The 17,695-nt window shown below is 39.2% G+C and overlaps 1 protein-coding gene across 2 annotated transcripts in view; it reads right to left on the reverse strand.

Moving 5' to 3' along the window:
* Positions 1–207: 207 nt before the first annotated feature.
* The window catches only part of LOC147009133 (uncharacterized), a 41,367-nt gene continuing 23,879 nt past the window's right edge, over positions 208–17,695 (reverse strand). Inside the window, exon 5 of one of the 2 annotated variants that reach the window (XM_085862759.1) lies at positions 208–5,928. In XM_085862759.1, coding sequence (XP_085718885.1) covers positions 3,939–5,693 — 1,755 coding nt within the window. In that variant the 5' untranslated portion in view covers positions 5,694–5,928 and the 3' untranslated portion in view covers positions 208–3,938. The remainder of the gene's footprint in view (positions 5,929–17,695) is intronic. The other variant, XM_085862760.1, reaches the window with a different exon arrangement.

Genomic DNA, 17,695 nt, shown 5'->3' on the forward strand with positions numbered 1-17,695 from the left:
CTTCTGGATTACCATCACGACAGCTTTTGACATTTTTATTTTGTTTTATGTTCGTGATGGATGAAGAAGGAGGACACACATTAGGACGCCACAATCTTCTTCTGGTTTCGCATCAATCCACGGGTAAAGACATTTTTGACATCTCGACTTGGATGCTGAACGGAGAGTTTTATAAAATTGGTCCTGACAATTCATCAGATGCAGAAATGATGAAATCTAGACACTTTATTTCCTTCACATAATATGTGAATACATGTCCATGCACATGTGAAATACACTTTATCATGTGAAATGCCATGCAATGTAAAATGTGACTTCAACATCTCAATTCTTCCCCAGCCTCTCTCCCTCCCCATCCTCCTTCCACTCTCTCCCCCTCCCCCTCATAAGGAACACTGCACAGGGGAGAGGGGGAGAGAGGAGGGAGGTAGGGGGTGGAATGACTTACTTCTGCCTTAATTGACTTGACTTGAGATCGGGGAGAACCTGCTTTGACAGACTTACTTCTGTCATTCATTTTTAAACTTGAAAGTATTAAATACACCACTTCACAAATTAAAAATTCCTCAAAACCAAACGTTATTAATAAATATTGGATTCCATCGTTAGTCCACATATTTAATTACATACAAAGTTTTTTGAAGTATTGTTTAATTATAGTTGGAAAAAAAAAAAAAAAAAAGATAAATTGCCTTGAATAAACTCTTTTTTTACCCCAAGTAAATTAAAAACCCGATCTCTAACTTCAATTTTCCCCATCACGGAACCATACCCTTCCTCTTCTACTTCCCCTCCCTCCTTTCCTCTTCCTTACCCCTCCCCGCGTCACATCAGACCAGATACATTCAAAACGACTAATATTGGATTCCATCGTTAGTCCACATATTCAATTAATTTTGTAAAAAGTTTTTTGAAGTACTGTTTAATTATATAGTTGGAAAAGAGTTATTACACTCCTAAAATAAACTCTTTATATATACCCTGGGAACATGAAAAAAATATAATTGGACTACAGTTCGATTCCTAACTTCAGTTTTCAGTCGCTCTAGTTTTATCAAGTAATAATAAATTACAGGATAAGTAATAATAAATAACTAATTCCCAAGCAGGGAACCCTACCTTTAGTGGGGCAGATAACAGCAATTTTTGAGAGGAATCGTGCAAATGATGATACAAGCATCAAGTTTGGCACATTTGTTCTCCAGGGGATTATAATTAAATCTGCCTGATTGGCCATTTGAAAATCCAAATTTTGGAAAAAAAAAAAAAAAAAACTTCAAAAAAGTCAACATCACGAATCAATGTTGGATGCTGGCTGAGATTGGTGAATGTTTCAGAAACATCATCAAAGACGTTCCAAGTCTGCCATGCAGTTTTCTTCCCTTTACCGCGGAAGGCAGACACGACGTCACATCCAGTGAACGCATGGAAGTATGGGATCCCTCGAGCTTTCTCAGGCCCTATTGCAGAAACTACCTCATGGACTGGAATCCATCACGCCTTGGCTCCTTGGCCAAAGGCAATCCACATGTTCTCAAGACCTAGTTCCTGTAAGGATGGCAGTACAGATATTGCTATGACTAGTACCTCCATGTCATTAGCCTTAATGATAATGGACTTGCTACCATCCGTCGTTGCATCCCTGACGTGTACAAATATTCAAGTGTCAGCTTCTTCATGACAACATGGAGACACAGCATCCAGTGACTTCCTTGTGTTGCTAATGGCATCTTCTCCTTTTGTGACAATGACTGTGCTTGTTGTCTGTGCTTCACACATCTTTTCCACAAGGAAGTGAAACAGCTCAGTCTTGTTGCTATCATCTCAAAGAAAGCTTCTGCAGTTACTTGGGGTCTTACTGGTTGCTGTCACTTCTTCTGATTCCTTGCCACCTTTTCGACCTTGCCTCGGACTTCAGACTTGACTTATTGAACACATCAAACACTACGTCCACCCTCTCGTACCTGGCACCATAGGATTCCACCTTTTGGATGATGTCTTTAGCATAGTCATCAAATATCTTTGAAGTGCATGGAGGGAGGGCATTGATAAGTGCTGAGCCATCAATGATGACTGCATCTCCCCTTGGTTCTCTGTCGGGGATGTTCACTTGCGCTTCAAGAATTTCAGCCAGCTGTGACTTCAAATATTTTTTTTCAAAAGTTTTTTTTTCAAAATTTGGATTTTCAAATGGCCAATTGGGCAGATTTGATCGGAAGGCCCTGCAGAACAGAAATTCCAAATTTGATGTTTGTATCATAATTTGCACGATTTTTCTACTATCTACTACACTACTTCCCTCTCTCCTCACCCCTCCTCTTCTTCCTCAGTTCTCCCCCTCCTGCATTTTGTCCGACCAGATACATTCAAAACGGCTGTTATAACCAATTTCCTTGCAGGAATTTGTCCAATGTTCTCACGTTTTACTGAAACTTAAACCATCTCAGTGACTACCAAAAAAATGAAATCAGACGGTGAATTAGAGTCAAGATAAAGCCATTTGGGAGTCTGAATGGACTATATATTACAGGCCTTAATTTCACTTAAAATGCATTTTTGTCTAAAAACGCTAATTTTCTTCTCATTTTTTTGAAACTAAGTTTTAAACCATCTGAGCGACCAAGGAAAATGAAATCAGATATTGAATTTGAGTTGAAATAAAGCCATGAGAGATTAAAAAGTGTGATCCTTAAAAAGAGGCTGTATGGAGCGAACAAAATGTTGACAATTTGTGGTGGGCTTTGAATCCGAGGATCCTGAGTTCAAATCCCACTTGGCTGTTGAATTAATACCAAGTGGGGTTGACACTGCCTGTCATCCTTCTGAGGTCGGCAAAATGAGTGCCTGCTTGCTGGTATACTGTGGCGGAGTGGCAACCCGTCCAGGATTGTGCCCAATAGCCAAGGAGACTGCTTAGGCAGCACCAACACGCTGCACAGAGTATGGTCCCAATAGATGGATGGATACATTGTGCTATATGCCTGGTGTTGGCTTTATGGTTGGAGTGGTGGGCTTGGGATCCTCGGGTCCTGAGTTCAAATCCCGCTCAGCTGTTTAATTAATACCAGGTGGGGGTTAACTCTGCCTGTCATCCTTCCGAGGTCGGCATAATGAGTGCCAGCATGCTGGTATACTGTGTCCGAGTGGCGACTCATCCAGGATTGTGCCCAATAGCCAAGGAGACTGCTTAAGTAGCACCAACACTCTGCACAGAGTATGGTCCCAATCTCCTCCTCCACATTGGTTGGAACATCCTTCGGTGAGTGTCAGGAGGTGAGACAGAGTCCTTTCATTTTTGGAATCACGTTGAGGACCACATTCTGATGGTTTCCTCATATCACTGCATTCTGGACAGATTCCATTTACGTGGAACTTGGATGACTTGATTCAGATTACACTTCTCAATTTGGTTGTAATCTCAATTTGGGTGTTTCAGTTGACGAAGGGCTTCTCACGTTGGTTGCCATCTCCATTTGTGGGTTTCAAATGGTGAAACAGACTCCTTGTAGCATTAAATTCCATTGCAGAAAACGATCACTTTATGAAGGTTTGTTCTCATATATTTTGGTTCCGACGGTTCTTTTCACCATCGTCACAGAACCCTGGGCATCTCTCAATGTAGTTCATTTTGTCAGTAGCGCTTTTCAGCTTCTCTTGACTAAAATTTTCAGACCCCTCGACTGTCATTTTTCCGATTTCCATGTTATTCAGACCAAAGTCACGAGGTAGGGCCCACTGATACCTCAGTGAGCAATGCCATCTTTTCTTTTTTGTATCAGAGTACGATATCGGAATGCTTTGTTTTTTTTTTTAATGTTCCTGCTTGATGGCAGGAATATGTGAGCACTATGTCCTTGATTGCCACGCGTCTTTTGGTTCGTGCTTCCATAATTTTTCGAAGACAGGGATACTGAGGTTTTTGTAGATGTGCCCGTGGATTACTCTGCATACGGTGTTGTGCCTTTGTATGTACAGCTGTTCTGACATGAGTTTTTATGATGTTTAAATAAAGATGATGAACGTGTGAAGGTCTTGAAGCATATAGAACACTTATAGGGCTTATCCCCCGTATGTATTTTATGATGTCGACGTAAAGTTGATGAACAAGTAAATGCCTTGTTGCAAACAGAACACTTGTAGGGTTTCTCCCCGGTATGTATTCTTATATGCTCCGTTAAATGCGATGAAGATTTAAATGCCTTACAGCACACAGAGCACTTGTGGCGCTTCTCCTCTCCATGTCGATGTAAAGCTGATGTCAATGTGAAGTTCTCTCCTCGATGTACTTTTTGGTGGCGAGATAAATTTGATGAACAAGTAAATGCCTTGTTGCAGTGAGAACATGTGTAGGGCTTCTCTCCAGTGTGTATTCTTTGATGCCGCTTCAACTTGGAGAGATCAATAAATGCCTTGAGGCATTCCGAGCACTTGTACGGCCTCTCTCCGGTATGTATATTTTTATGTATATATAAATATGATGAAAAAGTAAAGTTCTTGTTGCACACAGAACACTGAAAAGGTTTTTCTCCCGTGTGGATTCTGTGATGTTGACGTAAACTTGCTGACTGAGTAAACGATTTGCCACATTGTGAACACTTGTACGGTCTCTCTCCTGTGTGTATTTTTTTATGTACGCATAAATATGATGAAGAAGTAAAGTTCTTGTTGCACATAGAGCACTTAAAAGGTTTCTCTCCTGTGTGGATTCTGTGATGTTGACGTAAAGTTGCTGACTGATTAAATGCCTTCCCACAAAGTGAACACTTGTAGGGTTTCTCTCCTGTGTGTATTCTTTGGTGTATTTTTAATGGTGTGACGTGGGTAAAATCCTTATTGCAAACAGAACACGTGAACTTCTCTCCTGTGTGTATTCTTTTATGAACATACAGAGATGAAGAATATGCAAATGCCTTCCTGCATACAGGGCAATGGTAAGGTTTCTCTCCCGTGTGAATTCTGTGATGTTGATGTAAAGTTGATGACTGATTAAATGCCTTCCCACATTGTGAACACTTGTATGGTTTCTCTCCTGTGTGTATTCTTTGATGTATTTTCAATGGCGTGATATTTGTAAAATCCTTGTTGCAAACAGAACACTTGAATGGCTTCTCTCGTGTGTGTCTTCTTTTATGTTGATACAAATACAATGAAGAAGTAAACGCCTTGCTGCAAAGAGAACAGTGAAATGGCTTTTCACCTGTGTGTATTCTTTGATGGATCGTCAAATTTGAGAGATCAGCGAAGGCCTTTTTACATACAGAACACTTGTAAGGCTTCTCTTGTGTGTGCATTCCTTCATGCCGCTTCAGCTTTGACTGATTCACAAATGCCTTAGTGCATACAGGACACTTAAATGGCTTCTCTCCTGTGTGTATTTTTTTATGCCGATATAAAGATGATGAAGAACCATATGCCTTGCTACAAAGAGAACACTTGAAAGTCTTCTCTCCTGTGTGTATTCTTTCATGTATTTGTAAAGATGATGAAGAAGCAAAATCCTTGCTACACACAGGACATTTATATGGCTCTCCTGTGTGCATCCTTTCATGTATTTGTAAAGATGATGATGAAGCAAAATCCTTGCTGCACACAGGACACTTATAAGGCTTTTCTCCTGTGTGTTTTATAAGATGACAATTCAAAGATGATAACCAAGAAAATTCCTTGCTACATATAGTACACTTGTATGGCATCTCTTTAAAGATCTTAATGAGAGAAACGTTTTGTTGCAAACAGTACACTTGTGTGGCTTCTCATTCCTTTCAATTTTCTTGATTGTCGTAATACAGTTGTTGCTCTTGGTCAGTACACTGTGAGATTCGTTGACTTCCTGATAAGAAGTCAGTGTCATGTTATGATTGAAAGAAACTTCACTGTCAACCAACTGGGAACCTGACTTGGAAGATGAAACCATTTTCAATTGATTCTCTGCAAAGACAATTCGAATAGCATCAATAAATCACTGTTTCTGTGAAGCATGCAACATATAAAAATGTTGTACTCAAAAAAACCAAAACAAAATGTACTCTTTGTTGATCAAAAATTGGGATGTGCTCACCTTTCACATCAAAAATTGGTACTACGTCTGTGTTGGTGCTGGTAGAAGAAGAGTTCATTTAAAGGGTACAGAGTTCATTTGCGAGCTGGAAGTGTGGCTCATTGGGAGTAGGTTTTGAGGAAGGGTATCCCTACGCTTCGTTGAGCACCAGGCTCAACTAGAGTAGACCAGAGAGCCCAGGGGGACAGGGGAAGTATGGAGTGGAACGAGTACCCGGAGGGAAGGACTAGCGTGCTGTGTCAGTGAGGGCACGAGTAGGGGAGGCCAGAAAAGGCCCCTCACCATGATTTGGCATTAAGCAGGGTAAGTCATGGGGGTGGGGGGGGGAGGGGTGATGCCCACTGGCACGAGATGCCGCATTTTGAGTCAGTGGGTAGCCTGCAGAGGGGGTCACACTGCCCAGCCCCCAGTGTTGTGCAAAGGCACAGAGTGTAAATTTGAAGGCTGGGCTTGAACTTGGTAGAGCATCAACATGTGGAGCCGAAGGGTAAATTGGTTACATAGAACCACTGTAAAAGGGAGGTAAAGTAAAAATAAGAAATATGTTTTTGAGAAATGCTAGGTTAGAGTAGGCATGCTCCCCCTCCATACCATTTGGATGCTGCAGGACACTGGGATAACTGGAGGAAGGTAATTGGATTGGGTGTGGATCGATTGTCCCAAATTGTTAGAATAGGAGTTGGAAACCTCCCCCCTCCCCCATCAGGCTACTCTGCCAGTGAGCCAAAGTAGTGTGAAAATGAGAGTTCTGGTGCAAATGTGAAAAAAGTAAATAGAAAAAATTAAATAAATTTTTTAAATAGAAAAGTAACAAATAAAATAATTTAATAAACTGAAAAATAAAAAAATGAAGCAATTGAAAAATAAAAAATAATAACTAGAACTGCCACTTTATAACTGCTGGCAGTGATGACCGGGTACCCAGACGTCTGCCTTTGATACAACTACCGCCGAATGAGGCCCCACACATTTCTCGACGACGCGGGATTCACAAGTTATGGACGGAGGAACAGGCCACGTTCCATCTATTTATTTTGCACACAGTTGACCATTTTTCCTGGAGCCATCATTGGTATCAATTGAATTGCTATTCCTGTACCATCAAATACATGCAGGTGCAGCCAATTGAGCCTTCTGACAAAAAAAAATGTAAAAGTTTTCAGATTCAAATAATTAAATATTTCTGGCTGCCAAACCGTGTGGCCGATCGGGTTGAAATTTTAAACCTTTGTTCCACATGTCGGCTCGATTATAATTTTGAAGTTTCGCATTTATTGATGCTGTGTTTCCAGAGTTAATACTACTTAATATTTTCCCTTCAATCCAACATGGCTGCCAAACCATGGGGCCGATCAAATTGAAATGTAAACCCTTCATTCCACATGACTGCACAATCATAACTCTGAAGTTTCACATTTATTGATGCAGCGGTTCCAGAGTAAACATTAATTAATATTTTTCCTTCAATCCAATATGGCTGCCAAAAGATGTGTCATACATCAAAAGGAGGGGAGAACTTTTTGTTCGTCATTGAGAGGCGGTCATACATGTACAGTTTTGCCTCGATCTGTTCAGCTGTTTCAGATAAGAAGACTTTTAAAGTTATTAATTTTCAATCCAATATGGCTGCCGTACCATGTAACCTATTAAATCATAACTTAAAATTCTCCCTCGAATGGGGTAGTGGATCATGCTTGTTAAGTTTCGTGTTGATCGGCCAAGGTGCGTTTTTTTAGATCCAAGATGGAGGCCAAACCATGTGACTTGTGACATCATAATTTTTACCATATATGCAGACATGGTGGTATATGAAAGTTGCCAAGTTTCACTTCGAGAGGATAAGTGGTTCCAGAGAAAACATTATTTAATATTTTTATTGAATCCAATATGGCTGCCAAACCATGTTACCTATCAATTATTCATTAACAACCTTATATTCACTACCCTTGAGCAAACTTTTGTGAAGTTTCCCCTTGATCTGTCAAGCATGTGACCTATCATTTAGAAATTAACAAACTTGTGAAAGGATGTCTTGGGGAAAGTGTGTGTGAAGTTTTTCCTCAATCTGTCCAGCCGTTCTGGAGAAGGTTTTAAAAATTTATTAATTTTCAATCCAAGATGACTGACGAACCATGTGATCTATTACATCATAAATGTAAATTTTGCCTCCAATGGTGTAGTGGAACACGTGTGTGAAGTTTCGTCGTAATCGGATAAGGTGGGTTTTTCTATCCAAGATGGCCGCCAAACCATGTGACTTGTGACATCATAATTTTTACCATGTGTGCAGACATGACGGTAGATGATAGTTGCAAATTTTCGCTTCGATAGATTAAGCAGTTCCAAAGAAAACATTATTTAATATTTTTCTTAAATCCAACATGGTTGCCAAACCATGTGACCTATCAATTATTCATGAACAAACTTATATCCCCTGCGCGTGCAGAATACACTTGTGAAGTTTCCCCTTGATCTCACCAGCCGTTCTGGAGAAGATGATGTTTGAAGGTTTTCGGGTAAATTCAATATGGCCACCAAAGCATGTGACATCAATAAGAAATTAACAAACTTGTAAAAGGATGTCGTGGGAATGTGCATGTAAAGTTTCGCATCAATCTCTTCAGCCGTTCTGGAGAAGATGTTTAAAAAAATTTTTTTTTAAAGAAGATGGCTGCCGAACCAAGTCACCGATGACATCATAATTTTTTCTACGGTGAATTCTTGTGCAGATGACGCTAAAGAAATTTCAGATTTTTCCTATGCAGCGTTCTACTTGCTGAATTTTCACCGGGATACCGCTTCACTGATGGCATCAACAAAAATCACCAGTGTTCCCCATGGGGAGTTCATTAAAATGTATGAAGCCATTTTTTTCCATTGCACAGTTTCAGAGATACAGAGGTCCAAAGTTTATCGTTTTTTTCAAGATGGTGCTCATACCACTTGGCCTATGATGTCACAATTATCAATTAAGTTTGCTATCAAAAAAGATACATACGATGGTGAAAATTGTGTCGATCGGACTTACCGTTCCTGAGAAAATGATTTTTAAAGCGAAAAACCCATAAATTGCCGGCGGAAAAATAAAAATAAAAAATAAACAGAAGAAAAACAAGAGGATACCCAGTCCATTAGACTGGGTATCCTAATAATTAGTTTAAAAAAAATACAGCACAGTATTTGAAAATAAACAGGAATTAAATTTTTTTTTTAACTTGAAAAATATTACATAGATAAATAAATACCCCCTCTGCTTTCTCTAAAATATACTTTTAAGCGATACTAGACGACCCGTGAACCCGATGAGTTCCCGTTGTGACAGCGGTTGATGAAAAAAAATCATTTCAAGAAAAAAAAAAAGATAGCTCCAGCAAACTATATCACTGAGGTTGTTTGCATTAATCAAATAATCCCGAAGAGTACTTGACTGAATCAGGAATTGATTTTTTAATAATTTTTCGTTGCCCGATTTGAACGAAACTTGATACTGCGTGTCAATGTGAAAAAAAACCTGAGAAAAGAAGGTCGAATAAATTATTGTGCGTAATCTTCTAAACACAATTTTATTTATGAATGAACACCGAAGTATTACATCAAAATGGCAATGTTTATTTTATGCTTTAAAAGAAATCGTTCTTTGTCAACACTAAATGTTTGACATTTTAAAAGAAATCATTTCAAGAAAAAAAATAAAAGATAGCTCCAGCAAACTATAGCACTGAGGTTGTTTGCATTAATCAAATAATCCCGAAGAGTACTTGACTGAATCGGGAATTGATTTTTTAATAATTTTTTCGTTGTCCGATTTTAACGAAAGTCAATACTGCACACCGCAGGAGAATGCTGAGTATGGTGGGCCGAAAATTTTTGCGCTATCGTGTACCGTTTTGGCTGTATTTCGGGAACATACATACATACAATACATACATACATACAAGATGAGAGTTTTAGTAATACATAGATGACAACTAGTAATAACATTTAAAGAAAATGCAAAAGGATTTAGGGATGGTCACAAGAAATGATCAGGTGAAACCATCCCAACATCTTTCTTTGAATAATGGTTGTCCCAAGAAAAGACACTTTGGTCTCTTTTGCAAATGATGTCTTTGAATTTTTCATTCCATTTCAAGATGCCTTTGAGAGTGAAGAGTGAGAGAGGTGTATGAGGAGGGTGCTATACTGTATTGGGAGGGGGTAGAGCTGGTATGGAACAAAGAGAGAGGGGTGAGGGATAGGGTAGTTAGCAGAGAGAATGTTATTCTTTATGAACACACACACACACACACACACACACACACACACACACACACACACACACACACACACACACACACACACACACACACACTTTTGAGGGTTGTCTAGGGATAAATAGGTCCAAAGAAAAAAAATTGATGATGTCAATAATTGTTCCATATTACTGTATCACGTGATTTGGCAGCCAAATTATTTGAAAAAAAAAATAAAACCTTAAAAAATCTTCCCTGAAATGGCTGACCAGATGAAGGTGAAACCTCACACTTATGACAACCTATCCATGAGGAACACAGCGTTCCCATGGTCTAGAAGTCATATTGGATTGAGTGAAAATCATTAAAAAAAAAAAAAAAAAATATATATATATATATATATATATATATATATATATATATATATATATATATATATATATATATATATATATATATATATATATATATATATCTTTTCTCTTGAACCGCTTCATTGATCAATGCAAAACTTCACAAATATGACCACGAGTGATGTGGAATGTAGGTTTTAAATTTCAACCTGATCGGATGCATGGTCTGACAGCAAGAATTATTTTTTTTTTTGATCTGGGTTCTGCCTGGTGTTGGCTTAATGGTTAGGGTGGCGGGCTTGTGATCCAAGGGTCCCGAGTTCAAATCCCGCTCGGCTGTTGAATTAACACCAGCTGGGGTTGACTCAGTCTGTCACCCTTCCGAGGTTAGCAAAAGGAGTACCAGCTTGCTGGGATGATTGAGCCATTCGAGTATCCTGCGTCGGAGCGGTGGCCCGTCCAGGATTGTGCCCAATAGCCCAGGAGACCGCTTTCGCAGCACCAACACTCGAAACAAGAGTGTGGTCCCAAATGGAATGGATCTGGGTTCTTTTTTTCTTACTTATGAAATCTAAAGATTTCGTAAGTATATTGATGACTTCCATCCTCTGTTTGTGTGTGTGTGTGTGTGTGTGTGTGTGTGTGTGTGTGTGTGTGTGTGTGTGTGTGTGTGTGTGTGTGTGTGTGCGTTTGTGTTTGTTTGTAGGCACGATAACTTGAGAACGGAAGAAGCTACCAATGTCAAATAACACCACGTGATTCAGGAGAGAGATGGCTAGCGCTGCTTAGATTTTGGTCAAAAATCGGTCAAAGGTCAAGGTCACAGTGAGGTCAAACATAATTCCGTAAATTCATGTGGAGAAATGGAGTATTTTTGCTTCGGTCGACGTTCCGAGTTAGTTTTAACTTCGATTTTAATTTTGTCTTCGGTTTTTGCGATCGCTTAAGGCGCTTAACACTCAGTTGTCGAAATTCTGGTAAAAATTGGATGTTTTGGAGAAGTTTTAAGATTGTATAAAAAAAACATTTCACTCGCCGCGTCACGGCTCGTCATGTGGTGCAGCGCGCTCGAGCAGACGCGTCGTTGAGTCACGTAAAGGTTTTGCGTGTGCACGCTGATGGTGTTTTCAACAAAGATGGTGTTTAAAAGTCATTTTTTTATCCCAATAAAGGTTATCGTCGCATGCCTGACTCGCTAAGCCGTCGGATTATGTAAAGATTGTTGGTGGATGGCCGAATACAGGAATCCCCCGTTTGTCGCGCGAGTTATGTTCCAAATCTCCCCACGCTAAGTGAGAATCCGCGATGAATGGACACCCCCCCCCCAAAAAAAAAAAAAAAATCGACTCGTCTGGTCTGGTCGGTTTGGCAGTGATCGGGTTCGAGGTGCCGGAGATTGACTCGTCTGGTCTGGTCGGTTTGGGAGTGATCGGGTTTGAGGTGCCCGAGATCGACTCGTCTGGTCTGGTCGGTTTGGCAGTGATTGGGTTTGAGGTGCTGGAGATTGACTCGTCTGGTCTGGTCGGTTTTGAGGTGCTGGGTACGAGCAGTGTTCGTCCAACGGCGGCAAACCTTTTTCCTTCCCGAAGCATATCGAGCACCTCAACCTTCTCCTGGAGTGTCAGGACCTTCCTCTGGCTCTTCGGTTCCTTGCCAGAAGCCTTAGAAGGTGCAGGGCATTTGGGCGGCATCGTGGGGCTTGGAGAAAAAAAACGTAGAAAATATTCGAAGTTCACAAGCGAAATTTTGTCTCGTGCGTTGTGTGACTGGTCGAGCGCCACGCGTTATAATTTATATATTATTATCGCGATATACCGGGGGAATGCACATAAAAAAATTAGTTAGGTTCCAAGGGAAAACCTGCGATATAGCGGGGGATGACTGCATTACCGTTTTGTGACTTTGATAAAATAATATAAAATAATTGCGTGGAGAAATGGAGATTTTTGCTTCGGTCGACGTTACGAGTTCGTTTTAACTCGGATCGCAATTCTGTTTTCACTTTTGGTAATGGCTAAGTATGCTTAACACTCGGTTGTCGAAATTCTGGTAAAAATCGGATGTTTTATGAGATTTATGTCGGGTATCGTATCTGAGGTATTATGTACTGAAGATAATTATGCTAATGAGGGGGATTGTAACACACGGCATTACGCGCTCGTTAGGTCATCTCTATCATCTCAGTAGAGATGACCTAATAATAAGTCTCGAAGTCCGTCCGTCCGTACATCCACAATCAAACCGAGTGGAGACAAATAACCAATAGTGGAATGGATAGAGGTCGATGAGACATGCACAACGATATAACTTTCAAGGTCGTCCAAGGTCGAGGTCAACGTCACGAGGCTGTCAAAGTTGCGAAAATTGTCGATTTCAAATCGTATCTCCTCCCTCATTTATCAAAAGAAATCAAATGTTATTAGTGATTCAGATACTATGGACTATTATGTAGAACAACACGAGCCATTTTTTTGAAATTTGCTCTCATTCCGATTTTATAGCCCTTCAAACTTCGCTCTGATTCCCCGTATGGGCCGTTCATAAAGTACATACAAAAAAAAAATAAAAAAGTATTAAATTAAGAACCGGAACTCTCCGAGACAAATATTACATTTGAAGCTTTTGTCAGATTTAACTAAAACAATGGAACACAAGTTTATATGCACACTTACTTTCCCTTATGACATTAACATCGTCTTAAAGTCAATTTGTACTTTTATTTTCATAAATGACATGCTGTGATATTAAAAGAAAAAGGTAAATTACACCGCTAAGAACTGCATCGTCATGACTTACAAACATCGGTTCATAAGGAACTGCTGGCTTTGCAAGCGATTAGCGATGTATGAGGGGGTGGGTGGGTGGTCACTAGCCTGCATACAGAGGGGGGTGGGTGGTTTTGAAACCCGGAAGTAGAGCGTACGTATTTTATGAACTGCCCCTATTCCAGTCTGGCACAGAATTACTTTCGACCTCTGGCAGAGATGACCGGCACTCCCTCTCGGGGGTATTTTTTTAAAGTCAATTTCAATCCTGTCTTCACTTTTGGTAACGGTTAAGTATGCTTAACACTCAGTTGTCAAAATTCTGGTAAAAATCGGATGTTTTATGAGATTTATGTTGGGTGTCGTATCTGAGGCTTTACTGAAGATTATGCTAATGAGGGGGATTGTATCACACGGCATTAAGCGCTCGTTTTAAAGTCAATTTCAATCCTGTCTTCAATTTTGGTAATGGTTAAGTATGCTTAACACTCGGTTGTCGAAATTCTGGTAAAAATCGGATGTTTTATGAGAGGTTTGGTACAGAATCATCGTAGAAACTTGTGGTTTGCGTCGCTACCTTCTCCAGAGACAGCTTTTATTAGACAAGGTCAGAGGTCAAGTTGACGATTTCGTAAGTACCAGTCTATGAATGCTTGTTTATTTATTTTTAAAATAAGGCTCAGTAGGCTGTGCCTGGATGGGTTTGAGGGCAGAGAAGTAGCAGTTGAAACCAGAGTCCTATCCAGGATCTTCTTGATGACTTAATCTTTGATTTTTGCTCGGATTCCTTCTGATGACTCTAATGCAGAGGAATGACACTATTTGGTCTTCCATTTGATTTGAATTGAACTTATTTTAATCCCATTCTGAATTCAATTGAATAATAAATGCCATGGGCCAGGGTCAAGTGTCCGATGAAAGCGGGGTTGCATGAATATGGGCAATACCTCTGGGTGCTAACCTGGTAGAATAATGATACTGAGGAGGAAGTCAACATGGGACAATCAGCAAAATGTACCAATGAACCAATGTTATTGCAAATACCTATTTTTGGGGGGGGGGGCAACACACCCCCCATAAATCCCCTTCGACACTGAGTTTTTAAATAGCGTGAACAAACTTTGGTACATCACGGGTGATGAAGGTTGTTGTCATGTTTCATCGAAATTGTGTGTATACTTTCAGAGAAGAAAGCAAACACATATTTTGGGGGGCAACCACCCCTTATACCCACTTAGACCCCGATTTATTAAATGTCATGAACAAACTTGTTACATCACAGGTGCTGAAGGTTGTGGTCAAGTTTCATTAAAATTGTGTGTGTAGTTTCGGAGAAGAAAGCGAATACTTAATTTGGGGGGCAACCCCCCGTAGACCCCCTTAAAGCCAGATTTTTAATTTAATCCCATGAACAAACTTTGGTACATCATGGGTGATGAAGGTTATGGTAAAGTTTCATTGAAATCGTATGTGTAGTTTCAGAGAAGAGGTATGCAAGTATTTGTGGACGGACTGATGGACGGACGACGTGCCATCCCATAAGCTCCCCGGAAACTACATTCCAGTTGAGCTAAAATTAAACCGTTTATACCCCATCATCATTTTAAGACACTTTAGACCATTTATGCCCCTTTCAATATTTTCAGACGATTTGACTTTTGCAACATTTCAGAACTTTAACCTTTGCAACTAGAACATAGACCTTTCATTTGCAATCAACGACCTTTCATTTATTTGCCACACAAAACAATTCCTGGTGAGGGTCTGCAATCTCTGATTGCTCTTTCTTGTTTGTAATGAACTTCCATGTAGGTATATATATATATATATATATATATATATATATATATATATAAAATATATATATATATATATATAAAATATATATATATATATAAAATATATATATATATATAAAATATATATATATATATAAAATATATATATATATATATATATATATATATATATATATATATATATATATATATATATATATATATATATATATATATATATATATATAAAATATATATATATATATATAAAATATATATATATATATATAAAATATATATATATATATATAAAATATATATATATATATATAAAATATATATATATATATATATAAATATATATATATATATATATATAAAATATATATATATATATATATATAAAATATATATATATATATATATATATATATATATATATATATATATATATATATATATATATATATATATATATATATATATATATATATATATATATATATATATATATATATATATATATATATATATATATATATATAAAATATATATATATATATATATATATATATATATATATATATATATATATATATATATATAGATATATATTGCTACGGATTTCAGAATCCGATTCGACGGATGGATACAAACATCTAGGACTCTAGGTACTCAGATAGTTATTTCCCTAAATGCATGTCCAGGGAAGACCTATCCCCATGTCTGGTGGGATTCTAAATGTGATGCATTGAGAAGGGTATAGAATAGATTGCGTCTCTTATGGAAAGCTCCTTTTTCTCTTTATGACAGGCACATTCATGCACGTGAGATAGCCGTAAGCCCAATGGAGGCTCACCCACCTCTTTCACCGACGTTGACACCCGCCTTTTTCCATCGACGTTTGACACCCGGTTCAGCAGCTCTATGAATGCTAACTGGCTCTTTTTCACATTGATGTCAAATTGTGTTTTTGTCTCCTTGAAATTGACGACGAATTTTTCACATTTTCACATTGAGGAATTGTTGTTGACGTTTTATGAGCGCTTCACGTTTTCGCTCGGTAATTCTGGCAAATGGCTGCTTCTTGCCGTTCATCCAGCTCCACTGGCATGGCGTCGTGGGCCAGGAATGATCGTGGGACGGGCGGGTTGTCACGGGCAACGATGTGCGAAAGATGGGGTGGATTTGGCTTGAGTCTGCTGGAGGCTGCGCCCAGACGGGCCCCCTGCAAAAGAGGACGAGAGGTCCGTTTCTTGTCAGTCAGTTGGCGACGGCTTTGAGAGATTTGCGACAGTCAGTCAGTTGGCGTCAGTGAGTTGGCGACGGTTGCTTCGTCAATTCCCAGTCAGACGGTTGCTTCGTTGATTTCCATTCAGAAGGTTGCTGAGCTGGCGAGAGTTGGTGATGGCCTTGCAGCCTTACAGTTTCTCACAGTGCCTTTGCTTCTCACAGCTCTTAACAGCTGTCCGCTGGTTGTGGCTCCTGGTGGCTCATGATGCTGGGTGACACTCGGACTGTTGATGCTGGTTCTGCTCGAGACCTGCTCTTGGCGTACCTGACTCTTAGGGGTGACGTCGATTGGTGTTTGAGCCTGTTTGCGAGTGGGTGCACGGCAAGGCTGGGTGCTGACAATGGACAAGGCATGCTCACACATTCCAGGACGTTTTATTTGACAAACGACGACTTCTATTTGGTGAGGCGAGACTGGATTTCTCTTCCCCACAAATGATCTGCTGGGTACCCTTGTCTCGTGTTTAATTGTCAAGTAAGGCATAGTGATAAGCATCTGCTCTTTGTCTCTTTTTCTATCAGTGCCTGATTATTTTGATTGATTTGGAATTTATTTATGTTTACAACACGGAAATGAAGTTATTTTTATATATTTATTTTCTTATTAATAAATTCCTTTGTTGACGTTCCAACCTGTCTGTGTTTGTCCCTTCCTTCCAATGATCCAGCAATGTCCAAACCGAGACTGGGAGGTAATTACCACACTAATTGACTGGTAATAGTCAGCACGCACCAGCGGTTAAACGCTCGGCCACCCTAATTAAGATAAGATTGGTGCTTTGCTGAGGGCACGCTCCCTGTTCAGGAAACCATGTGACCTCTAGTTAAACGGCAAAATTAGACGGTGGACACAAACTCGTGGTTAACTGATTGTTGTTTGTGGTTCTAAAGCAACCCACCGCACCACAAAATTAATCGTGAGTGGTGGCCCCAGGTCCGACTCTTCAGAGGACAAACGGGGATTAAACTCCCTCATAATACACTCGGTACCCATGGCCGTAACAATATATATATATATATATATATATATATATATATATATATATATATATATATATATATATATATATATATATATATTGTTATGGTTTTGGGGGTAGATGTAAGAATTTAACAGGGAATATAGCATTGTGTAGAGTTGCTTTGCTTAGTCCGTGGATGTGTAGGAGGCATATTGATGTAACTAAGTAGGGAACCTGTGAGCTTAAGTGCTACA

The sequence above is a fragment of the Eptatretus burgeri genome, chromosome 17 (genome assembly GCF_056783735.1).
Source record: "Eptatretus burgeri isolate ZD-2024b chromosome 17, Ebu_testis_v1, whole genome shotgun sequence".
NCBI lineage: Eukaryota > Metazoa > Chordata > Myxini > Myxiniformes > Myxinidae > Eptatretus > Eptatretus burgeri.